General features: G+C 45.5%; 1 protein-coding gene and 1 pseudogene across 1 annotated transcript in view; one reads left to right on the top strand and one right to left on the bottom strand.

The window, feature by feature from the left end:
* Positions 1-9,071: 9,071 nt before the first annotated feature.
* Positions 9,072-9,220, bottom strand: LOC114610597 (annotated as a pseudogene).
* Positions 9,221-13,773: 4,553 nt separating this feature from the next.
* B4galnt2 (beta-1,4-N-acetyl-galactosaminyltransferase 2) overlaps positions 13,774-25,155 on the top strand; it is a 40,476-nt gene continuing 29,094 nt past the window's right edge. Inside the window, exons 1-2 of the mRNA XM_028754992.1 lie at positions 13,774-13,968; positions 14,530-14,696. Coding sequence (XP_028610825.1) covers positions 13,774-13,968; positions 14,530-14,696 — 362 coding nt within the window. The remainder of the gene's footprint in view (positions 13,969-14,529; positions 14,697-25,155) is intronic.

Genomic DNA, 25,155 nt, shown 5'->3' on the forward strand with positions numbered 1-25,155 from the left:
GAGAGAGAGAGAGAGAGAGAGAGAGAGAGAGAGAGAGAGAGAGAGAAAGTATGTGTACACCAGCAAACATATATATTCCATATACTTTCAGGTAGAGACTAGAGGGTGGTGTAGGGTGTCTCTCTGTACCACTCTCTGTACCACTTTCCAGGTTAATTTTGAGACAGGATTCCTCACCGAATCTGGAGCTCACTAATTCAACTAGGCTGTCTGGCCAGTGAGCTCTAGGGGCCTGCCTGTCTTCACCTCCTAGCGCTGGGATTATAGACACTTGCCCCTGTACATGGCTTTTCCATGGGTATTGGGGATCCAAAACTCAGATCCTCGCACTTTTGCAAGCCCCATTTGTTGTTGTTATTATTATTTTTACTTCTGTGTATATGCCATGTGTGGATATGAGTACTCTAGGAGGCCAGATGAGACCAATGGATCTTCTGGAGCTGGAGTGGTCGTAAGCTGCTGTGGGTACTGGGATCCCAACTTGGGTCCTTTGGAAAAGCAGTGTTTTATTTTAAACATCTGAGTCCTCCCTCTTTCAGCCAAACATCAGCTTTTGAATGACCCAGACAGATCCTATTTGCTTTCCGGTTTAAAAGTTCCTCTTGATTATTTTATGGGCCAATTTACACACCATTCTAAATAGACCATTTCTGGTGACCTTTATGTAGAGAGGGTAATGGCAAATCAAAGCAGCGATTCCACCTGAGGAAAGCATGGTGGCTTTCCTGGGAGAAGTCATCTCTCCCTCAGCTGCTGTTTAGGAGCCAGGTGCATCTTGAGTGACAAGATTCATAGCTGAGCAGGGTCTGTTACCTGAGTGTCACCTTCTGGGATTATATGAGCTAGTGTTTTAGTAATGGTCACCATTGCTGTGAGGAAGCACCATGACCAAAGCGACTTGGGGAGGAAAGGCTTTAATTTGGATTACACTTCCATGCCACTGTTCATCATTAAAGCAAGTGGTGAACTCAAACAGGGCGGGAGCCTGGAGGAAGGAGCTGATGCAGAGGCCATGGAGAGGTGCTGCTTACTGGCTTGCTTCTCACTGCTTGCTCAGCCTGCTTTCTTATAGAACCCAGGACCACCAGCACAGGGATGGCTCCACCCACAATAAGCTGTGCTCTTCTATTTCAGTCTCTAGTGAAGAAAATGTCTTACAGCCTGACCTTATGGAGACATTTTCTCAACTGAGGTTCCCTCCTTTCAGATAACTCTAGCATGTGTCAAGTTGACAGAAACCTAGCCAGAATAGCTAGGAAGGGAGGATCCAGGTTAGGACATCAGCCTAATTTCTCCATACTTTACACCAGAGCCTGTAATGTCTCCAGCAATAGGGACTTACTTTTTATTTTTGCCATGCTACTGACATCTTGTTTGGGGCCTTAAGAGCCTCAGTGATCAACAACTCATAGGTATCATTCCTGATACTAAGATTTTGTTTTATCCAGCAATCTTCTTACTTCCAGGAGTATTTTTCAATAGATACACACAAGATGCTTTCATCAAACATCTGGAATCATTCATCTGGAAGATGCTCAAGAACTACTATTACATGCTAGAATATATATATTTTAAAGACAAAGTCTCTCTACATAGCCCTATCTGCCCTGGAACTCACTCTGTAGACCAAGCTGGCCTTGACCTCACAGAGATCTTGCTGCCTCTGCCTCCTGAGTGCTAGGATTAAAGGTGTGTGCCACCATGCCTTGCTTAGATGCTAGACTCTTTTTATTGGGGGTAGACAGACTCCCAAGGCCCACCATTGTCCAATCCAACCAAATGACGGTAGTTGAGGGGAACACTAAATCAGAAGAACAACAAAAATGCTAGCGAAGTCCAACACAGCACATGGAGAATCCCATCACTGTGTTGGCTGTTTCATTAATACTGTTTCCTGAATTAACTGTACTGTGAACTTAGTCCTTTCAGGTCTAGTGAGAACAAACCATATGAGCACTGATTTCAGGCAAGCAAGAACAGTTTATTGAACACACACCCCAATGCTGGTCAGAGCAGGGACATAGCTCAGAATTATCTGAACTATGACAACAGACATCTTTTTCTATCAGCTTATAAAGAAAAAAAAAACCACCAAAACCACAATGAGTTCATATGAAGGTGCAGGAAGTGCTGCCCGGTGGTCAGCTCTAACTCAAGATATTTTAGATATAACAGTTCATATTGACCTTTGATTTGATGGGTCCTATGTAAAGCTTTGTGGAATTTAAGATTAGCAAACCTCATATAGAATATTGACAGCATACAGAACAAAACAGGGTATGTGGTCAGCATGTCCTTGCTCTGAGCCAAGTCACTTCTCTGTTCCGTGAGTGGCAGGCATGGAACAAAATGGCAACGGTTCTTCTGGGGGTGAAAGGGGTGTCAGACCATAACACTAGTGAAGTAACAGTTACCTAGGCCTTAACGAAGACCACAACCCAGTAATAAGTGTAGTCACAGATAAATCTCCCGGTGACTGTGAAGTCAGTCCCAACAGGCTTGCAAGCAAGTGTATCAGGTGCTTCACCCAGGGCCTTTTACTAGAAAGGTGCTATTCAGGGAGCTGGATGAGAATTGTAGATGCTGGTCCCACCATGTGGAAGCTAAAATGTGGAAGCTAAAATTGGTCAATTCTCAAGATAAGTAGAGATCTTGTAGTGGGTTTTATGCAGTCTACCAAGCTGGATGTTTTCCTGGGAAGAACTGTTTCTTGGCTCATTTGCCATTTATTTAAAAAAATAAAAGTCCAAACGTTTGATTTACCAAATGAAGACTTGGGAACCAGACACTGTGTTGTTGAAAGCCTGCTAACTTAGAGAGCAGAGAAAGCCCCCAGCTGACTCTCCTACTCCACCAACCTCAAAGAGGAAAAAGTTCCTTCTCCACACTGCCTTAAATACCCTTTAACTCAATGTCTGTCCTTTTCCTTCCTTATGTTCACTGGTTTCTAGTTCTGCCTGTTGTCCTAGGGTTGACTTTATTTAATCCTGTTTACAGAAAGCTCTCTGGATTAAAGATGTGTACCAGGGCTGAGCCACTCCACACAGCTTTTCTAGTTCACAGTTTTGGGGTTCACAATGTGATCAAATATCCACAAATGCAGCAACTCGATGACAAGGAGTCAAGGTGTTTTGAGCAAAAAGCACTGGCTCTTAGCGTGAGCCTGAATATTTTCAGCATGGTAAAATCTTGTTGCATGGCTGCCTCTACTTCCATCTGTTGTTTGCTTTGCAGGTTACTTTGAGTGAACAAATAATACATATCTCATGACAATAAATGTCCTGTGACAAAAGTTGAATCAACCCCCAGGGAACATTGAGCTGTTGATTCTGACAAGACCTCGCCTAAAAAACCTTTAATGTTCAACCAGACCTTCAATTTTTCTCAACTCTATTTTAAATAGTGATCCTGAAATGCTTTAATCTCCCTTCCAGCCCACCACCTACCAGTGGTAATGAAAAATAAAGGTGATTAGGATACAGGGAAAGTGGACCTGTTTAGAATTTGTACTTGGGAGCAAATCTCATCTGTGTTGTCAGGAAATCAGCAGTTTAGTTCAGAGAAGTCAGCAGCAGCTCAATCCACATACAAACACTTCACGAATATACCAGCAGTCCAGTTCAGTAGCGTTGGGATGTCAAACATAAGCCAGCCTTGGTGGCGGGACCTCACAGAAGGAGCCAGGCCTCAGCTGAATTGGGCTGTGAATTGCCATTTACATCTGAATTGGTAATTACAACAGAAGTTCTTTGCCACGTCTCTCTCAACAAAGGGAAGACCAACAAAGACAGGAGACCAAGAAGTGTTGTAAAGCCAGCCATGCGAGGAAGTCCCTGTCACTGTCCATTCAATCCTATTTATTACTTCCTCCAAACAGCACATGTCTTCCATAGGTCTTGCTTCGATACCTGTCTTGTATGTCTCTGCATGTGAGTCTATCTTAGCAAAACTCCACGTGAGTCTGTATCAGCAGACGTCACTCTGCCAATTGGTCGGAGTCTGCAGTAGTGGCAAGGCGAACCAATACATATGCGTCATTAGCTATCAAAGGATCCCTTCACGTGGTTGCTTTAGCAAAACGTCCTTTCACCTGTGTCCACTGAGACAGCCTTTCACATGTCCGCCTCAGCAAAACACCATTCAACACAGCTGACTTTCCGAAGAAACCAGAAGTTTCCACTTCACCAGTTTGCCTGAGACAAATTAAAAATAAAGCAAAACAAAACAAAAAAAAAGTCAGAGAGAGGGTTGCGGTTGTATCTCAGTGGCAGAGTGCTTGCCTGGCATGTGTAAAGTGCTGGGTTCAGTTGCTGGTCTGATGTAAAACCAGTCTTGGTGGTGCGTGATCAAGCCGGCTCCATTATATGGACGGTTCATTATATATAGAGGTGGTTCACTACATGCAAGTCAATAGATGTCATACATCAATAGAAACAAGGACAAAGGCTGGAGACATGGCTCAGCGGTTAAGAGCACTGACTGCTCTTCCAGAGGTCCTGAGTTCAATTCCCAGCAACATGGAAGAACTTTAACAGAGGCTCCAGGCAGCATATATTGGAGAAAATACGGTGTTTCAATAAATGGTGCTTGGGAAACTGGGCATTCACAGGCCAGTGAGTGGAACTAGACGCCTATCTCTCACCTGGCACCAAAACAAAAAACAAAACAAAAAAATCAATGCAAATGTGTCAAAGGCTTCAACAGATGATTGGAAACTTTGAAGCTACTTGAGGAAAAAAAGAAAAAAGAAAAACCTAGAGGACATAGGCAGAGGATATACTTCCCAAAAAGTACTGTGATAGTCCAGGGAATAATCACATGAATAAATGGGAATTGTGTAGAATCAAAGAGATTCTGCACAGTAGAGGAAAACAGAGAGCAAGACAGACTACTGATTGGATTCAATGCCAAAGGGCGGGAGAGAAGGTTCAATCAATAAATGAGTGAGTTGGGGGCTAGAGAAACAGCTCAGCAGTTAAAGCATGTGCTGTCCTCAGACAGGATGGCTTCCAGCATCCATGGTCCAGCATCCACGGTGGACAGCTCACTACTGTCTGTAACTCCAGCTCCAGGGAATCAGATGCCTTCTTGTGCTTCCGGGGATGCCAGGCACCCATTTGGTGCACATATCCACACAAACTAGGTGTGAAGGCACATGTGTATAATTCTAGCACTTGTAGAAATAGAGATGGAAGGCTCAGGAGTTCAGAGTTATCCTCAGGTACATAGAGAGTTCTGGGAAGTTAGTGCTACGTAGTGAGACTCTGCCTCAAAGCAACACACACATATGGCATAGGAGATGGGAAACCTGATTTCAGAAGTATGGGTGGGTCCACCATCAATGACCTGCTAATATTTGACTAGCTACCTGACAGTTACCCCAGGTAGAGAGCCAATGACAAAACAAAGAAACATTCTACCTAAGTCCAGTGTGCTGAGCCAATGAATTCACAAGAGCATGAGAGGAAGAGTTACCAGCAAGACCCTCCGTTATGGCTGATTACCTCATGGGGGTACATCCTGCAGCACTGCTTCAGACAACCTCCTGCTCAGATCTATCTAGCACTTTCCGAGAGGACTTGCAGTGGTGTGCAGGAACGGGTAGTGGGTGGCATGTCAGGTTATGGTGGGCTTGGCATCCTCCCTGTCTTCTGCTAGGGAGTGGCGATGGCTGTGCTATTATTACTGTAGACAGAACAGTTGTTTTCCTTATTGCGTCACAGGGGTTGTGGATGGTCTCACAACCACCTGGAGGGAAACAGTCCTTTATGTCCTCTTCGTACCCACCCTTCAGGAGCCTATATTTATTCAGCTTCTACAAAGTCTCCCCCACCCCCCAATTCTTGGAGACAGGATTTCACTGTGTAGCTCAGGCTGCCCGTGAATTTGTAACCTTTTACCTCAGCTTCCTGAGCTGGGATTATAAGAATATGGCAAGAGAGGGTCTCACCTGGTACGGTCTGGAACCCAATGTGTTACCCAACCAGGCTGAACTTGAACTCACAACCCTTTTGACTCAGCCTCCTAAATGCTGGGATTATAAATGTGCATGAAGAAGATTGCCTTTTTTTTTTCTTTTTTGAGAAACGTTCTCTCTATTTTGTAACTGGCTCCTGGCTGTCCTGGAATTCACAGATACCCTCTTGCCTATGCACCCCAAATGCTGGGATAAAAGGCATCACCACACCCAGCCTCCTTTTGGGTTTTTGATGGAAGCTTTGCTGTATACCTGACACTAGTAGGCTGGATGAGAGAGCCCACAAGGTGTCTGTGATGGTTTGTATATGCTCAGCCCAGGGAGTGGCACTATTAGAAAGTGTGGCCTTGTTGGAATAGGTGTGTCACTGTGGGTGTGGGCTATAAGACCCTCACCCTAGCTGCTTGGAAGTCAGTCTTCCACTAGCAGCCTTCAGATGGAGATGTAGAACTCTCAGCTCCTCCTGCACCATGCCTTCCTGGATGCTGCCATGTTCCTGCCTTGATGATAATAGACTGAACCTCTGAACCTGTAAGCCAGCCCCAATTAAATGTTGTCTTTTATAAGAGTTGCTTTGGGCCGGGTGGTGGTGGCGCACGCCTTTAATCCCAGCACTTGGGAGGCAGAGACAGGCAGATTTCTGAGTTCGCGTCCAGCCTGGTCTACAGAGTGAGTTCCAGGACAGCCAGGGCTATACAGAGAAACTTTGTCTCGAAAAACCAAAAAAAAAAAAAACGACTTGCTTTGGTCATGGTGTCTGTTCACAGCAGTAAAATCCTAACTAAGACAGTGTCCATATTCTTCTTGGCTTTTCTGTGCTGCATTCCTTCTTCCTTGTCTGAACCTCGATGCTATGGGGTCTTACAGAGACAGGATCAAAGGAACACTAGAACTTGTGACTTGGGTGGGGAAAGGGGCCACTCACCTCAGAGTCTGGTTTGGAAGTTTCAGCAGCTAAGAGAAATTCATACGTATGTCAGCAGAACTAACAAAAAATTTGCTCTGACAGTGTCTTAGTTAGGGTTTCCATTGCTGTGAAGAGACACCATGACCAAGGCAACTCTTATAAGGATGACATTTAATATGGGGCTGGCTTACAGATTCAGAGTTTGAGTCCATTATCATCAAGAAGGAAACCTGGCAGCATGAAGGCAGACCTGGTGCTGGAGGAGCTGGGAGTTCTACATCTTGATCTGAAGGCAAACAGGAGAAGACTGAGGAGAAGGCCTCCAGGCAGCTAGGAGGAGGGTCTCAAAGTTACCTCCACAGTGACACAGTTCCTCCAAGAGGCCACACCTCCTAACAGTGCCACTCCCTGGGCCAAGCATATTCAAACCACCACAGACAGCATTTGCCTAAACACAATAGTCCTTTAATAGAGATTTCCTGGGTTAAACACATCGGTGAATAACTCAGAGTCATTGACAGTTTCACATAAGGTGTCACATTAAGGGAGAAAATGAAAACCCTGTCCGTGGAGTCAGTTAACCAAGAGCAAGTTCAGATTTGGATTCTCTCTTGTCATGTGCCTGGTGTCTCCCACCTCTCCGTCTGTCCATTGCGTGAGTCTGAATCCCTGTCTGCCTGTGTACCTGTGTCTGTCTCTGTCAGTCCCTATCAAAGGGCTTCAAGATGTCTTTACTGAACAGCACAGAAGGCATCACGTGAGGAAAGAATGAAGGGCACTTCATGGAAATCTTAGTTTACAAAGGGATTATGTCACTGGCTCCAATGGATCCCAACTGACGCAAACAACAAACAGTACTAACATCATCACTGCTTACCCTCCGAAAGCCATAAACCTTCACTTTAGGGGCATGGAGGGTACATCATAATTCAACTAATACATAATCTAAGCTATGTGTTAGTGTAGGTCATAAAAACTGAGAGCTCTGTGGTCAATCCAAGACAAGGGAGGTTATCTGTTACATTGTTCTCTTAAAGGGAGATTAAACAAACAGGCTGAGTACACAGTAGGATACCATTCTTAAGAGACTTCAAAGTATATTATTAACTTTGGCCATTGGATTCAGCAAAATTCCAGACTCTTAAAATGTAAGAGACAGGTCGGGCAGTGGTGGCGCATGCCTTTAATCCCAGCACTTGGGAGGCCAGCCTGGTCTACAGAGTGAGTTCCAGGACAGCCAGGGCTATACAGAGAAACCCTGTTTCAAAAATAAAAAATGTAAGAGACACATTGCAATGAACATTTGCACCTGACAGTGTGTGGACAGGGACTCACTGTGGGACACAGTGGGACACACTGCAGCTCCCACGATGAGATGGTTTCGATGCTTTGCTTTTGTTGTTGCTGTTGTTTGTGTGTTTTTTATTTTGAGGGGAAGTTGCAAGGGCAAAGGAACCTTATGAGGGAACAAGAAGAGGAGCAGGACTGGAGTACATGATGGGAAACTTAACAAAATCAACAAGAGATTTTAAAAATATAAGAGATTTCATACTATTGCATTGCCACAAGGATTTCTCTCTCTCTCTCTCTCTCTCTCTCTCTCTCTCTCTCTCTTTCTTTCTTTCTTTCTTTCTTTCTTCTGTTTTCTGAGACAGAATTTCTCTGTGTAGCCCTGGCTATCCTGGAATTCTCCCTGAGAGTAGGCCAGCCTTGAACCCAGAGATTTGAATACCTTTGTTTCCCAAGTGCTGGGATTAAAGGCGAGCACAGCCTCGGTCGGCTATCTATCTATCATCTATCTATCTATCTATCTATCTATCTATCTATCATCTATCTATCTCTCTATCATCTATCTATCTATCTATCTATCTATCTATCTATCTATCTATTTTTTACCACAGAAATTTCAAGTAAGAATATGTGTGTGTGGGTAGGTGGGGTGAGTGAGGCTAGAGAAATGACTCAATAGTTAAAGAGTCCTGGCTGCTCTTCCAGAAGACCTGGGTTCAATTCCCAGCACCCACATGGCAGCTCACAACTTTCTGTAACTCCAGTTCTGACACCCTCATACAGATGTACATGCAGGCAAAAACATTAATGCACATAAAATAAAAATAAAAGAGAATGTGAGTTTGTGCATTCGTGTGTGTGTGTGTGTGTGTGTGTGTGTGTGTGTGTGTAGTTTCCCAGGAGACAGCATGAACACAGTCCCTTACTACCAACAATTACACAATTGAGTTTCCCAAATTTGGAGAAATTGCAGGAGCCAGCACATGTGAACTGCAGTAGACAGTCCTCTGCCTGGAATGCTGGAATGTCCCCTGTCAGGTAAGTATTCAAAAAAGAATATTGAAATAGCAATGGTACTGAGAAAGCAGAGGCAGATAGATCTCTTTGAGTTCCAGGCCATCCTGGTCTACATAGTGAGTTCTAGGACAGCCAGAGCTATGTAAAAAGACCCCACACTTTATCTCTAGCACTTGGTAGGCAAATCTCTGTGGTTTTGAAACCAGCCTGGTATACAGAGCGAGTTACAGGCCAAGCAGAGCTACAAAGTGAGATCCTATCAGAGAGGGAGGGAGAGAAGAGAGAGAACACCTTAAAAATATTTTCCCCTTGGGGCTGGAAGGATGGATAGTCAGTAAAGTGTTTGCCATACAAACAGAAAAACCTGAACTCCAACTGTCAGCACCCAAGCGTAGAGGTCCATGTCTGTTGCCCCAACACTGAAGGGGCGAAAACAGGCAGATCCCCTGTGCTCCCTAGCTGACCAGTCTAGACAAACTGGTGAGTTCCAGGTTCAATGGGAGACTGTTTCCAAAAATAAGGCGGAGAATAATTAAGGAAGCCAAGAATCCTGGCTTCTCCTGATCAGAGGTGTCCAGAGAAAGGAACCGCTCAGGCAGAAGCCTGGAACTGTGTCTCTGGTCCACATCCCACTGCTGTTGACATTATGATCTTTTTTAAGACAAGCCGGGGAAGATCAGAATTTCTATGTCCTACTGAGAACCAATCACAAATCACAACACCGCAATGACACAGGAGTCGTGATGGGAGGAACCCCTTTCCCACTCTGCCTTTGAGCTGCCGTGCTGCCCGCCCTGCTAATTCCGGACTAAATCTCTGAACCTGTAAGCAAGCCCCAGTTAAGGGTTTTGTTTCCCTTTATAAGGGTTGTCGTGGTCATGTGTCTCTTCACAGCAGTAGAACAACGACTAAGGCAGTCAACTTTTGATAATCTGAGTAGATCTTTAATACTTAGGAATTTGCTCGCCTTACTTATCAGAAAGACCTTACTCATCAAATGTGTTGTTCCTTATCTAAACTTTTTACTCTCAGGACAAAAATTATCATAGAAAATCCATCCTAATTCAAACTATCTTGAAGACGGGCTGTTGCCTCCTTAGTCTAAAATGGAGACATCATGATAAACAGAGCGCTCAGAAGGACTAAGAAGTGTTTATGAGCTCTCTCTTAGTTAGTCATCTCAGTCAAGGTGGTGGTGAACTTACGAGGCATGGACTCGCTTGTAACTTTAGTAAAGGTGGCTGCCAGCCACATGGTTGCTTCCGCCCTGATGAGCTCATCTGCCAAGACGGAGGCAAGCCAGGCTGCTACAATTTTAAAACATCTATTTCCCTAAACAAGAGTTGAATTCAAGATGCATACACACTCTGCTGTAGTAAATTAAGATGACCATATGTATGGAGTTTTTAAACTATCAATCTATCAATCTTTTGTTATTTTTTTTTTTTTTTTGAGGCAGGGTTTCTCTATGCAGTCCTGGTGGCTGTTCTGGAATGTGCTTTGTAAATCAGGTTGGCCTCAAACTCTGCCTCACTCTGCCTCCCTAAAGGTGTGGACCATCATGCTTGGTTGCTTGTTACCAGCCCCCCCTCCCTTTTTTTTTAAAATTTTTGAAACAAGTTTCTCTTTGTGTAGCTCTGGCTGTTCTGGAACTCTCTTTGTAGACCACACTGGTTTTGAACTCACAGAGATCCAGCTGCCTCTGCCTCCCAAATGCTGGGATTAAAGGCATGCGTTATGACACCTGGAACATATTTTACAGATTCTTAGACCATACCTAGTGAATTTACAAATCTGGAGGTAAAGAATTTACATAATAGTCTTAAGAGATTTCTTTATGAGAGCAGACAGCAAAGAAATTGGAAAGATAAGAGACTTCTTTTTTCTTTTTCCTTTTCTTTCGAGACAGGGTTTCTTTGCATAGCCCTGGGTGTCCTGGAACTCACTCTGTAGACCAGGCTAGCCTCGAACTCTCGAACTCAGAAATCCACCTGCCTCTGCCTCCCAAGTGCTGGGATTAAAGGAGTGTGTGTGGATGGAGTAGAAAAAAGCTTATAGATGAGAAACTTTTAGTCGGCAGTGGTGGCACACACCTTTAGCTGAGGCTAGTGTAATCTCTGAGTCCGAGGATAAAAAGAAAAAGGGTTGCGAACAGAACTCTTACAGAGGGAAGGTTCTGTTGTGCCTCTTTCAAGAGCTCCAAAAGATGACCAAGTAGCCCACTCTGATGTAATCGTACTAGGGTCTTCATTTAAGCTCCAGCTTGGGCAACAACGCAGTCTCTCTGATGCAGCAGAATGGGAGAGTGAAGGCTGAGTTCTCAGAGGGACAAGGCTTTATAGGAAATGGTGAGCAAGCAAGGGGGTTTAAACCCAGCAAGCACCTAATTTATGACTATTGTAAACTGATGGGTGGGTGCTCTGAACCCATGAGCAATCACAAAAGCTCTGAAAGTACATTTGAAACAATGAGACTAATCCTTGATTGACTGTTCTTAGGGAAGTAGCTAGAGAATAACTCTGGAGTATGAGTCAAAGATAAGCCATGGCGTCCTTCCTGGTACTTGGGTGCAGCTTGGGTTCAGCTATAGGTCAAGTTTCTTTTAAGATGGAGGCCGGTCCCAAGATGGAGTAGGTTTGGCCTCTCATTTCCAGTGAGACCCAGAAGAGAGCTGAGAGACAGCAGGGACAAAGGCTACAAGGAGGAATTCTGCCAGCAGGATTCCAGTATTGTAGAGGTCCAGGAGGGCATAAGGAAGAGATAGAGTAGGCAGCTCCTGGGGGAGGTGAGGAAGAGCCAGGAAGGAGCTGAGAACATGTGGTCCTTGTGACAATTTAAATTTGGGGCATTCTCAAGTAGATCAAGAGAGTTGTCAGAAATATCCAAGTTAAAGATGAGGAGAGGCATCCTTTTCCAAGTGACGGGGGGCCCAGGAGGGTGAAGGAGCATCCTGGCACACCAGTGTGACTTTCATAGTAAGAATGGGCTCCTTTGAGCCAACAGAGACAAAATAGGCAGCTTCAAGGTGACCCTTACCCAGCAGATGAGGAGAGGGCAGGTGGAGAGAGAGCTGGAACTTTCCATATGATGGACTCCCAGGAGGGCATTGCAGGCTCCAGGAGTTAGAGAAGCTGAGAGATGCCCTGAATCACAGTGGAGATGAAGAGGCAGACCTCAGAATTTGGAGGCAAATAGAGTGGGTGACAGAAGCCAGCAGAAACAAATGATCCATACATCCATGTATACCGGAGCGGAATGAAATCTGCAGCTTGGTTCAGTTAGGAAGCCAGGTCTCTTGAAAAGGGGTTTATTTCTGCCCCACCGGGAGATCTCAGCATCAGATGCATAAAGTGAGGGCGTGGCCACCCCAAGGTATGGATGAGGGCATGATTTCTATTGTAGAGGTGTGGGAAACTACAGTTAGAGGCATCTGGAAGAGTCTAGAGCATAGAGACAAAGTAGCTGAGTAGACTGAACGTGGCCAGCGGACTGGACTTGGCTATGGGAAGGCAGGGAGCGAGAGAGGAAGGGATGGAGCCCACGGAGAGGAGCAGGAGAGAGGGGACCAAGAGGGGACAAAGAAGGGCAGTCTAGAGTGCACAGCTGAAATGGCAGGGCTTTAAGGGAGTGAGAAAGTGAGGGCTGTGAAACTGAGGAAGCCGGAGGCAGCACCCCGTTGGCATACTTCTCAATGCCACAGATAGTCTTTTGTCTTGACCTGACAGGCACCATATCACTACCCAGAAAGCTGAATTCATATCCACCATGCAAAGAAAAGGGGCTCTCAGACCATCCCCCCTGCTTCCCTCTCTCTACCTCTCTCTCCGAGTGTTCCCCACTCTCTTCCTTTCTTTCTCTCTTTCTGTCTCTTTTTCTGTTTCTACTCCCTTCTCATGCCCCCCCAAAAAAAGAAAAGAAAAGGGGAGACCAGACTTATAATGGAGTTAGAAAAAACTGGCTTTATTCTTTTTGAGTTACTTGTCTATTTCATGGTAATCTTGTCAGGTGTATAGCTGGCAAAGATTACCCAACCCCATTCTGTGGGTTGTATATTCATCTAACTCATATGTAATTAAGGGGGACCTTGAATTCTGTTCCTTCTGCATCAGTGACTATATCTTTCTTTCTTTATTTATTTTTTTACTATATCTTTCTTAACTGCCTGGGTATTTACGAGTACTTTGTTTTTAACCGTACTTCCTTTTAGGACAGGGCAAGGTATACCGTGTGTAAGCAGACGATTGTACACGATCCTTTGTCTACCCGAAACTAGCCTTATGCACGCAATCTGGCAGGATCAGAATAGTACAGTACAATCTCATTAGAGAAGTGGCCCCGGAAAACCACCCCCAACATCTTTCGAAAAGGGTTTCACAAATGCAAATGCGGAACGATTTCGTGTGAAATTCGCTCCCCACGACCCAGCAAAAAGGCATCATGCGGTCGGAGAGGTCCTTATAAGAGGGACTGGGTTACGGATGCGGCTTTATTTTCTTGTCACGACAATTTGCGGTGGAGTGTTGAGGGAAAGGTAAGGGCAAAGGTAGAGGGAAATAAAATTTGAACTATAAAAGGCGCCGAGATGACAGGGAGACCCAGGAGTGGGCTACGAAACTGTTTCTCTTTAGGGTGGACAAAAAAGTTTGATGATCCACCCGTGCAGGCAGAGAAAGAGGATCAATTTGGAAAGACGCACAGGGGCCGGGTTTCGGTAAGCGCCCAGGTTGCCCAGGTTGTGCTAGAACGGGAAACCCGGGCTGGAGAGAACCGATGGAACGTAACGCTATCTCTCTGGGATGGGGAAAGCCGTGATAGGGGATCGTACTTTCTCCAGCTACACCTAGTTCCACTTCATCTTGAAGTTTGGTAAAACTCTGAATCCACTCTATCTCCCTCTGAAAGACCTGTCCACCAAAGAAATGTAGTGGGCTGGCCTGGGGTAAGCAGCGGTGGCTTGCATTTTTAGCCCGGAACCCAAAGGACATAAAATACTCCAAAGTGTGTTGAGATGGGGTTACGCTGCTTACTGTTTGATTGTCCCCTGCTTGCCTAGATTTCTTCATCTGAAAAGCAAACCTCAGAACTGTCGTTGGGGCTGTTATAGTTTAACAAGTAAATTAAATGATAGGACCTGACTGTAACTCTTCTACTAGGAAAAACTGGGGCGTTGGTCACCGGAGGGATCGCGTAGTACCCGGAGCATAGGCTCCTGGCACAGCACAGCCACAGTGGACCAACTCAAATAGTGAGAAAACCATTGGAGCATAGCCTGGACGCGAGGCAAGGTCCAGCGCCTGGGCGGGGGCTGTGAGATAGGCGCGGTCCCTGGGACTCGCAGCTTATTCCTGCGCGCATCCGGACCTGCGGTGGGCAGTCTGCAGAGGTGGCTGGAGCGAGCTGCGATGACTTTCAGGTAGTGAGTGTCCCTGGGCCAGAGGAACGTGGGCAGGCAGAATTGGGGAGGAACCGGTGTAAGGGCGGCAGCCGGCGGTGCTCAGACAGCGGGTAGCTGGCTGGTGGAGTCCCAGGAGTCTTCGCGTGGGTGATAACGATCTCTCGGCACAGCGCGTGCCCTCCTGACATTCCCCCTCCCATCCCCCGTCTCAGCTGCTGCTGCGGCTCAAACCTTGAACCGGTTTTCCCATGGAAAAAATCCGACCTGGAGGTTGTTCCACGGGCAAGAATAAACCGGGGGTTGGGTTAGAGGGGGCAAGTTCGAGCGTGGGGTCGTCCCTTGGGGGTGCTGGGTGCCCAGCTTGTAGCCCTAACGGGCTGAGCGGGGATGGGGGGAGGGAGGTGGGGCCGGGCGCCTACCTGACTGAGCCTGGGACCCAGCGGTAGGCAAGTGTCAGCGCATAGATTCTTTCCAGAGAGTTTCATAGCAGCCCTCGCAGAGCCGATTTCAGAACGTTGGTTGGGCCAGGAGTTTGATGCTCAGCTGTACCTCAAAGCACCACACAACACCGAACGCTGAAGAGACTCAGAGGTTAAACCATAATTAACGAGGGAAAAAATTTTACTTGGGCGTGTTCGATTAAGTTTTACAAAGTACCCAGAAGGATCAAGAGTGTGTGAGTTAGAAATCAGTTTTGTGTGTTACACCTCCCAAAGATTACTTTTTCTGATTTTTTTTTCAAATACAAATGCAGTCAAGGGGCATGTAGGGTCAGTTGGTGAAGTGCTTGCCTGACACTCAGGAAGCCAGTCACAACTACTTAACTACTTGAAAGTCAGAGGCCCACAATTCTGGGACCAGATGGACATCCGGACTCAAAACTTTCAAATGGGCTGAGGGAATTGGTCGGTGGAATAGCGCTTGCAGAGTATACACCAAGACCCGGTTCTGGGGCTTGGTTTTGTTTTTAAGGCACACATTTGTTCCACAAAGGATGCGGGGGGGGGCGAGAGGGGAGGAAGGCAGATATTGTGTGTCCCCTTGGGCATTACTAAGGGCTTCAGGAATTCCAGGGTCCTTCAATATTCTTTCTAGCTTCCTGCTTCCTGCATGGGGGAGGGGCGGGGAGCTGGGAATCATGTTTCATAGGCTCAATCAATATGAATGATGCTAATGAATTTAAGGCTGGCACATTTTGGGGCAAACTTTGTGTTTTTCCTTCACTTATAAAAAGCTAGAATTGTACCTTTAGATCTCCAATTTTAATCCCTGCAGTTTGCTATTTTCCTGTTTCGACTATACAGTGCTGGCCAGAGTGGCCTTGGGGAAACATCTCTTCTAACCTCTGGCGTTCTACTTCTGACATGGGACAGTTCCCCTCAAAAACAAACAAGGGAAACATACAACACCCCAAAACAAACAACAAACAACCACCCCAAAACAAAACAAAAACCCAAGAAGAGATTATTGTCCAAACTAAACTGACTATATATTAATTATTCCAGTCAAAAGCCAATGTGGTGGCGAATGTCTGTCATAATGATTCAAGGTCATCTTTTGCACATTGTGAGTTTGAGGTCAGCCTGGGCTTCAGGAGACCTTGGCTCCAAAGGTGGAAAAAGTTCAATTCATTTTATACCCTATGGGGCACCTAGGAGAGGGTGCCAGGATTATGTGTCTCTGTAAAGTGGATGGAAAAGCTGGATGAAGGAAAAGGGGAGACCAAGATGGAGAGGTGCACTCATTCGTATGCAGCACTGGTTTGGGTTGTACGGGCTGTGTTCGGGATTCCCTCAGCAGCCTTCCTAACAACTCCTATGAAGAAGATACTGCTCAGATCTCCCTCCACTTTACAGTTGGGGAAATGGAGGGAGGAGGTTGTCTGAGGACCATGCTGGAAGAAGCTGATTGGACTGTAGCAATTGTTTACTAGAATTTTATTTAATAAGTGTTGGGGGACACTGGAGAGACTTTCTCTCCCTCCTTCCTTTACTCCCTTCCTCTCTCCTTCCCTCTCTTCCCCCCACTTCCCTCTCCTCCTCTCTCATTCTCACACACTCACACACACACAAAAAAACTTTAAAAGAAAAAAAACCCAGATATTGGATGATCCCTACTGTGTGTTGGGTATCTTAGTATTATGTGTTGGGTATCTTACTAGGTCCTGGAAATACAAAAGTCCCAACTTCTTGGGGAAGTGGTCACTGCAGTGTATTTGACACCAGCATCAAAACAGATGTCCTGGGCAAAGGCTTTCCTTCCAACATTACACTCTCCTCCCTTGGACCTTGAACATCACATCTCTTTAAATGAGCTTATATTACCGGCAGTGAAGTTGAGCATTTCTGAGGCCTGCTCTTGTCTGCAGAACATGCACACGGAAGTCAGAAGACAACTTTTTCTTCTGCCTTGTCAGTTGCAGGGGGTCAAATTCATGTCTTCAGGGTAGCAAGTATTATACACACACACACACACACACACACACACACACACACACATATATATATGCCAGGATATGTTTTATAGGGCCAGGTATGGCCATGTGAGAGGGGAGCCTTGGTGGGCCCATGCTGAGGCATCTGTTCCCCTCCCCCAGGGACCAGACAACAGGTTTAATATAGAATAGAGTTTATTTAGGATGTGGGAAGGGGAGTTGAGAAGGGAGTAGAGACAGGGAAGGAGGGAGGGGGGTTGGGGGCTGGAGGGGGCGTTAGGGGAAGAGACCGGCCAGGAACATGTGGTGGGAGGTGGGGGAAGAGAGAAAGGGGTCAGGGATGGAAGAGAGATAGAATAAGAGCAAGAGGCAAATATCCCCCTTTATAGAAAGCCAGGCCTACCTGGCTGTTGCCTGGTAACTGCTGGGTGGAGCCTAGAAGGAGCCTAGAAGGCAAGCACCTTTCAATTTGGACCTGTCTAGCCATCTTGCCAGCTTTTCATTTTTCCCTCCCTCTTTTTTTCTTCCTTTCTTCTTTCTGATTTAGAGATGGAGTTTCATGTAGCCCAGGTTGTCTTTGAACTTATTGTGCAGCTAAAGACGGCCTTGAACTCCAGATTTCCCCGACCTCTATGTACCACTGTGGCAGTTTTAGCTCCCTCTTCCTCTTGGGAATAGAATTTTTTTGGTAACTGATGAATAAGCAATAATTATTTTCTTGTATCTTTTGGTTTTCTATTTACTTATTTAGTGTGTGTGTGTGTGTGTGTGTGTGTGTGTACATGTGAACATCTTCAAGTGGTGTATGTGTGGGGGTCATAGGACAAATTTTAGGTGTCCTCACCTTCCACCTTGTTGAGGCAGGCTCTTTCCTGCTTCTGCTAGTGGGAAGTGTATTCCAGGCTACCCAGCCTAAAACCTTCCTGATGACTCTCCTGGCCTTCCTTCCCATTTTGTTGTTTTTGCTGTTGTTTTTTATTTTGTCTTGTTTTGTTTTTTGTTTGTTTGTTCTTGAGACAGGGCCTCACTACTAGCCCTGGCTGTCCTAGAAGCTATGTAGATCAGGCTGGCCTCAAACTGGCAAAAGATCAGAGTGCCTCTTCCTCACAAACACTGGGATTAAAGACACGGGCACTTTGCCTGGGGTCCCCTTCCCATTTTGTGGTAGAAACTCGGAGACTATAGATGCATGTTATTGCATTTGGCTTTTTATGTGGGTTCTGGGGTCATAAAAACCCCAGGCTCTGGGGTGTCGGGCTCCCACAGCAAGTGCATTTGCTGGCTGAGCTATTTTTCCAGTTTTTCTTTCATTTCAGGGCAATAAAAAGGTTATATTTTTAAAAGATTGTCAAGTTGTATGATATATGCATGAAGGAAAGGGTTAACAAAGGCCTCAGATGTAGCTCTGTGGTAGGTCCTTGTCCAGTTTGCATGAGGGCCAGAGTTCATGCTCTATATTACCCAAAGGGGCGGAGCTTAGTGAGTTAAGATGTTTAATTCATACTTACTAAAGGATTACACTTCCGAAGCCAAGCAGTGTGGTCTCCCCATTCTCATGGATCTTTATCTACAAGGGCAGTGGGGGAGCAGAGACGTCCATCAGGGGATTCGGAAGCCCTGTGAGTGTGGAAGGTGAATAAACCACACCAGGACGAGCAGTCAGGAAGCAGACTAACTTCACTTAAGGCTTAAGGTGACTTAAGGCTTATAAAGTTTCCAGGAACTGAGGGTAGGAACATCTAGGATGGGTAAAGGTCATTGGCTGGGAGCTTAGGGTATCTGGAATGTCTCATTAGTATGGGGGAAGCATCTTAGGAATCTCAGGTGGCTGAACAGGTTTTGTCAGGAGAAAGTAATTGATCCTATAATCTAATTGAGGTTACACAACATTCTCTATATATATTCAATATACACAACAATATAGGAGTTTAGAATACCTCAGAGAAGGTCAGAGAAGGAAGAAAATCTACTAAAGTAGGGAACCTCCCATGTTGCGTGGAGCCTAGAGGCTATCCAGTCATGGTGAACTTCTACTTAGTTAGCAGAGTCTTCCCACAAGGTATCGGTGGCACATGCCTTTAATTCCAGCACTTGGGAGGCAGAGGCAAGCAGATCTCTGGGTTTAAGGCCAACTTCCTCTATAAAGCAAGTTCTAGGACAACCAGGGCTACACAGAAGAACCCTGTCTTAAAAATCCAAAAATATCCAAAAAGCCAATCACTCAAGGGCCAGAGAAACCCTGTTTCAAAAAACAAAACAAAACAAAACAAAACAAAACAAAACAAAACAGGTTGAACAGCACAGAACAAAATTCTACTCTCTAAAAGAGCTAGAGAGATTCTGTATGTTATAAAATTAATTCACTTGCCAGCTTGTTCTTATAAAGAATCCAGGTGGCTGTCTGTGAGGGAGTACAGTAAAGAAAGAGAGAGAGAGAGAGAGAGAGAGAGAGAGAGAGAGAGAGAGAGAATAGAGCAGAGCTAGAGAGAGTAAGTAAATGAGAGAGAATTGTGTGATAAGAAGGGGGACTAGCTGAGGGGAAGGAAGTCTGTGAGCTAGAGGGCACTGAGGGTAGACGAGAAAGAAGAGTCAGGATGCTGGCATGGACTCTGAAATGTATAACATGACTCTGTGATGTCAGAAAGTCAGCGTGGGCATCGATATGCTGATAGGTGGCACAGGTTCCTTCTGCCAGAGAGAAGGCAAATGACTCCTTGGGGCAGAAGAGATCAGGCTTCAAAAGTCCCTGAGGAAGTCTGACTTTTATCTAACCACCAGAATCCTAGAGTCCAGGTTGAGCTCATTTCTGGCTCTTTGGACACCCTGAGACCCAACACTGAGATCCAGGTGGATGCTGGGAGCCAATTACACAACTATGAGTTCTTCAGATTAAATTCCTCATTAAGGGAAAAATCTAAAGATGCAGTGCTTGGCTGGGGCTTCTGTGCATCGTGAAAACAGCAGTGACAGCTGTGCAGAAAGGAAGACAGAAGTCCTCCTATTTTTCTGGGATGAAATACCCTGTGCAAAAATTAAAAATTCCCCAAATCAAATACAACGAAAGGGCTGGTGAGATGGTTCAGTGGGTGAAGACCTTGGCACACCACAAGCCTCACAGACCTGAGACTGACTAACCCCTGGAACCACATGCAGGAAAATGAGAACTAACTGCATAAAGTTGTCCTCTGAGCTCCACATTTGCATGGTATGTGTGCCCCACCTCATGCCTGTGCACCTGAGTGCACACACTCGCTCATAGACACACACCACACACACACACACACACACACACACACACACACACACACACACCAAGAGGGGCATGGTGGCTCATTTTTTAAATCCCAATACTCCAGAGGTAGAGACAGGCAGATCATTATGAGTGTAAGGCCAGCTTGGTCTATGTAGAGCCAGAGCTATGTAGGCAAACCCTGTCTCAAAACAAAAATGAACAAATAAACAAAGCAACAACAACAAACCCCCAAAAGCTTTTGTTTTACATGGGGTATTTTTATTGCTACTTGACAAGTTGTGAATTAAAGACGAGACCATTTAAAGATACTTAAGAGTTCATTAAAAGTGACAGGGGCTGGGAACCCGGCGGGGCACTAGTGCCACAGCCAATAAAATTAATCAGTCAATCATAATCATACTAGGTGTCATCCCAATTTCATTTATTTATTTATGTTAAAGACTTGCTGTGGAGCCTAGGCTGACCTGGAATTTGCTTTCTATCCTCAGCCTCTTGAGTTCTGAGATCACAAGTGTGCCCTGCCATGTTCAGGTTTAAACATATTTTAATATAAACACAACTATAGTTAGTCTAAAGCTTGAGGAAGTCTTCAGTATCCACTTCCTAGCTCAGTCCCGTGCCCTTTGCTTAGAAGTTGTAGATTTTCTTCTGGTGGAACTCTGGCAATTCACCATATGGAATTAAGCTTCTGAATGAGAGAGAGAGAGAGAGAGAGAGAGAGAGAGAGAGAGAGAGAGAGGAGACATGACTGCTTCTAAGTACAGTAGAGCATAGCCAGAGGCAGAGACATCTGGGAGAGTCCAGAGTGGACATGAGGAGACTGAGTCAGGTCATGTGAGGAGAGACAGGAGGGGAGACAGGAAGTAGATCAAGAGACCAGGAGGGTAAAGTGTAGATAAAAGGGCCAGGTAATGAAAATGGTTGGATTTATAGGGTAGGGAGTGTGATGTACCAGCTAGGAGGGCCCTGTAACAGGTAGGGACCGAGGGATGTAGGGAGGACCTGGGGCCAGCATCTTGCTTTGACAATGATAAGTAGACACTTCAGCAGTTTGTCTGGGGTTTGAGACTTAACAACCTCCTCAGTAAATCATCTGAGACCGCCACCAAGGTTATGTGCATGTTTGCTGATTAGGAAAGCCAGTGTGAGAAAGGACTACACAACCAGTTACCACAGCGAGCAGAGGAGTTTCTCTCCCACCACACAGTCAAGATGGAGTCCCATGACCTGACCATACAGGTTTCCAATGCTGAGCCGACAGCACGTCTTTGATGCAACCACTTGATAACCACAGCTGAAGACATTCTGGTTCCCAGAAAAACCTTCGGCAGACTGCTCACAGTGTGTTGATTGACAGTCCCTTCCTGCTTTGAGACAAGTTGTTTCTCCACCGGTGAAAGAAGCCAATTCAAACCAGATTAGATTATATTAAACACAGGTTTATTGAGAAGTTGCTCTCTGACCAGTTCACTGGCCCCAAGGACTGAGGTCAGAGAAGTCATCATGGGAAGGGGGAGGGAAAGAGAAAGCACGCTCTCAGAGAGAAAAAGAGAGAGAAGGAGAAAGGGGAGGCCAAAATGCCTGGATTACATACGGAAGAGTTTCTAGGGAAAGGACTGGAAAATTCAGGGTTGGGTGCAGGTTATGCCAGGTAGGGACTGAGGGCTGCTGGGAGAACCTGGAGGCCAGGTCTGCTTTGTAAAATATGTACCTCAGCCCCCACCCCCACCCCAGGGTCTGACACCCTTTTCTGTACACTCTAGACTACTGGACAGGGTGGCTTTTTCCATGGTCTCCAGGGGGTAAACTCAAGTTATTGGGCTTGCAGAACAGGCACTTTCACTTGGGACCCTGTAGGAGTCATTTTTCAAAGCAGGGTTGGAATCTATTAGGGAAACAGCATGGATTTAAACATACAGTAACAAGAAGAGTCTCAGAGAAAAGATTAGACATCCTCAAAGGTCAGCATGAACTTCCCAGGAAGGAGTCACACCAAATTATTTTTTTCATCTTTTATGATATGGAGAGTAGTTTTGTTTGGTTGCATTTATTTTATGCTGAATTTAATTCAACATCATATATTTTCATTTCTCTGAGAGCAGCTTTTCCTCCTGTGCAATATCATTTGGTTTAGGGCAGTGAGGATCACCTGCACAAGACCGGGGAGCCTCTTGTGTCAGTCGTTCTGCCTGGGTAGGGCAACCCAGCTTGGGCACCTGGATATGTGCACTGTCCAGAGAATCTATACCCAACATTGAAGCTCAGTTGTATTGTCTGTATTCTTAAAGATTTATTTATGCTTACAGGTATGGATAGTTTTTGCCTGCTTGTATTGTACATGAACCCCATGTGCACCCAGTGGCCGAGGAGGTCAGAAGAGGGTGTTGGATCCCCTGCTTACCGACCTCTGTTGCTTATTGTGGGTTCTTGGTCTTGCTAATGAAAGAATCTTAAAGTAGATTCAGAAGGAAAATGAAGGCTGCATTATTAGCGTTTGAGAGAAAAATCAACAGGGCAGGAAAGTGTAAACTTTAGCAGCTGCTAGGGAGAGGGCGCTGGGTAGGAGAGAGAAGCCTAGCCCTGTGGATGTGGGCTCCAAGAAAGCAGGCATGTTCAGCAACAGAGGTCAGTAAGCAGCTGCTATTGGGTGGTGGGACGCTCAGAGAAAGTCCAGGGTGTCTGGACAAGTAGGTTTAGGTTAAGGCCAGTCCCCAAAGAGAGGAGTAAAAAGGAAAAGTTAAAACTTAGAAGGACCAGCTAGAAGGTTCAAGGGGTAAAGGTACTTGCCCAAAGCCTGACGATCTGAATTCAGTTTCTGGAAGCCACGTGGTGGAAGGAGAGAACTGACTCTTGAAAGTTGTCCTCTGATCTCTGGCTACCTTCCTCCACACAAGACAAATGAGTTGGAAAACGCACAGGCTTTGAAGTGAGGATCTGCAGCACCGCATTGAGGAAAGGCTTCTAGACCTAAGAGCACATGATCTCATGAAAGGGATAATTTTTCTTTCTGCTTTCATAACATGTCTTCGGATGAAGCAACTTTTGCGGTGTGGGAGTCTCCTACCCCGGTGATTGACAGGTAGTTCCTGTTGTATTAACATTAGGGAAAGGAGCAATGGTGTATAGTGTTCTGATCTTTGGGGTAGATCAGAACACCAGGTCTCCAGGCAAGGCCAAAGAAAGAGCTCAGATTTCATTCTCTCTCTCTCTCTCTCTCTCTCTCTCTCTCTCTCTCTCTCTCTCTCTCTCTCGGTTTTTTTTTTTTTGTTTGTTTGTTTTGTTTGGTTTTTGTTTGGTTTTCCGAGACAGGGCTTCTCTGTGTAGCCCTGGCTGTCCTGGAACTCACTCTGTAGACCAGGCTGGCCTCAAACTCAGAAATCCACCTGGCTCTCCCTCCCAAGTGCTGGGATTAAAGGCATATGCCACCACCGCCCGGCCCAGATTTGATTCTTATAACTAGGAGGAAGTAACTTTTCTTAATGGGGGCTCAATGGAGACCTGATATGTGCCTCCTTTTATTTGGTGGCTTAAATTTTAAGTGGGCGTTGCAGGATATTTGGTCATGGTGTTTCATCATAGTAATGGTAACCCTAACTGAGACACAAGCTTTACTTCAGAAATATTTTTTCACTATGCAGGTATTTTTAAAAGTTCTGATCTATATTTAAATATTTCTGTCTCTTCCATTACAGATGTTTCTGTATAGTCAGTGGCCATGCATGACTCATGAGAGGTTGATGGGCAAAGTACACAGAAATAATGAGTTAGGGGCTAGAGAGTTAGAGATTAAGAGCCCATACTGGTTGTGTGGAAGACCTGAGTTCAATTTCCAGTACATACAGTGGGTGGTTCACAAGTGCCTGTAACTTCAGCTCCAGGAATTCCAATGCCCTCATCTGGACTCCATAGGCCCCTGCACTCACATATACAGACACACACAATTAAAATAAAATGTCTTATTAAAAAATAATTTATTGCCGGGCGGTGGTGGCGCACACCTTTAATCCCAGCACTTGGGAGGCAGAGGCAGGCGGATTTCTGAGTTCAAGAGTTCGAGGCTAGCCTGGTCTACAGAGTGAGTTCCAGGACAGCCAGGGCTACACAGAGAAACCCTGTCTCGAAAAAAACAAATAATAATAATAATTTATTTAATTTTATTTTATGTGCATTGGTGTGAGGATGCCAGATCTCCTGGAACTAGAGTTACAGACAGTTGTGAGCTGCTATATGTAGGTGCTAGGAATTGAACCCATGTCCTCTGGCAGAGCAGCCAGTGCTCTTAACCACTGAGCCATCTTCCCCAGCGCCAAATGAAATGAGTCTTTTTAAAAGAATTAGTTTCTAAAGCAAACACCAAATCTTGAAGAACATAATCACCACCATCCCCATCCCTACCACCACTACCATCATAAATTACTCTCTTATGTGGGAGCAGGAGAAAGAACCATCCAGGACCCAGGCTTCAGCTGTTCCCTGTTTCTGTTAATTTCTTTTTTTTTTTTTTCTTTCGAGACAGGGTTTCTCTGTGTAGCCCTGGCTGTCCTGGAACTCACTCTGTAGACCAGGCTAGCCTTGAACTCTCGAACTCAGCAATCCGCCTGCCTCTGCCTCCCAAGTGCAGGGATTAAAGGCGTGCGCCACCACCGCCCGGCTTCTGTTCATTCCAAAACCAAACCCTTTCAATGGTATATGAGCTGGAAGGGACGCAATGCTAACTACTCACACGGATGACTACCCTGACTCAGTCTTCATTTGGCATGGACCTTATAAGGTGGATCTTTAGTTCAACCAGCCTTCATGAAAGCACATAAACTGTCTTGTTTTGACAGGATAAAATATTTTTAATTATCCAGTAAAAATTAAACCTCCATTAATAATCTTC

Source organism: Grammomys surdaster, unplaced genomic scaffold (genome assembly GCF_004785775.1).
Source record: "Grammomys surdaster isolate TR1022 unplaced genomic scaffold, NIH_TR_1.0 126048, whole genome shotgun sequence".
In the NCBI taxonomy this organism is placed as follows: Eukaryota; Metazoa; Chordata; class Mammalia; order Rodentia; family Muridae; genus Grammomys; species Grammomys surdaster.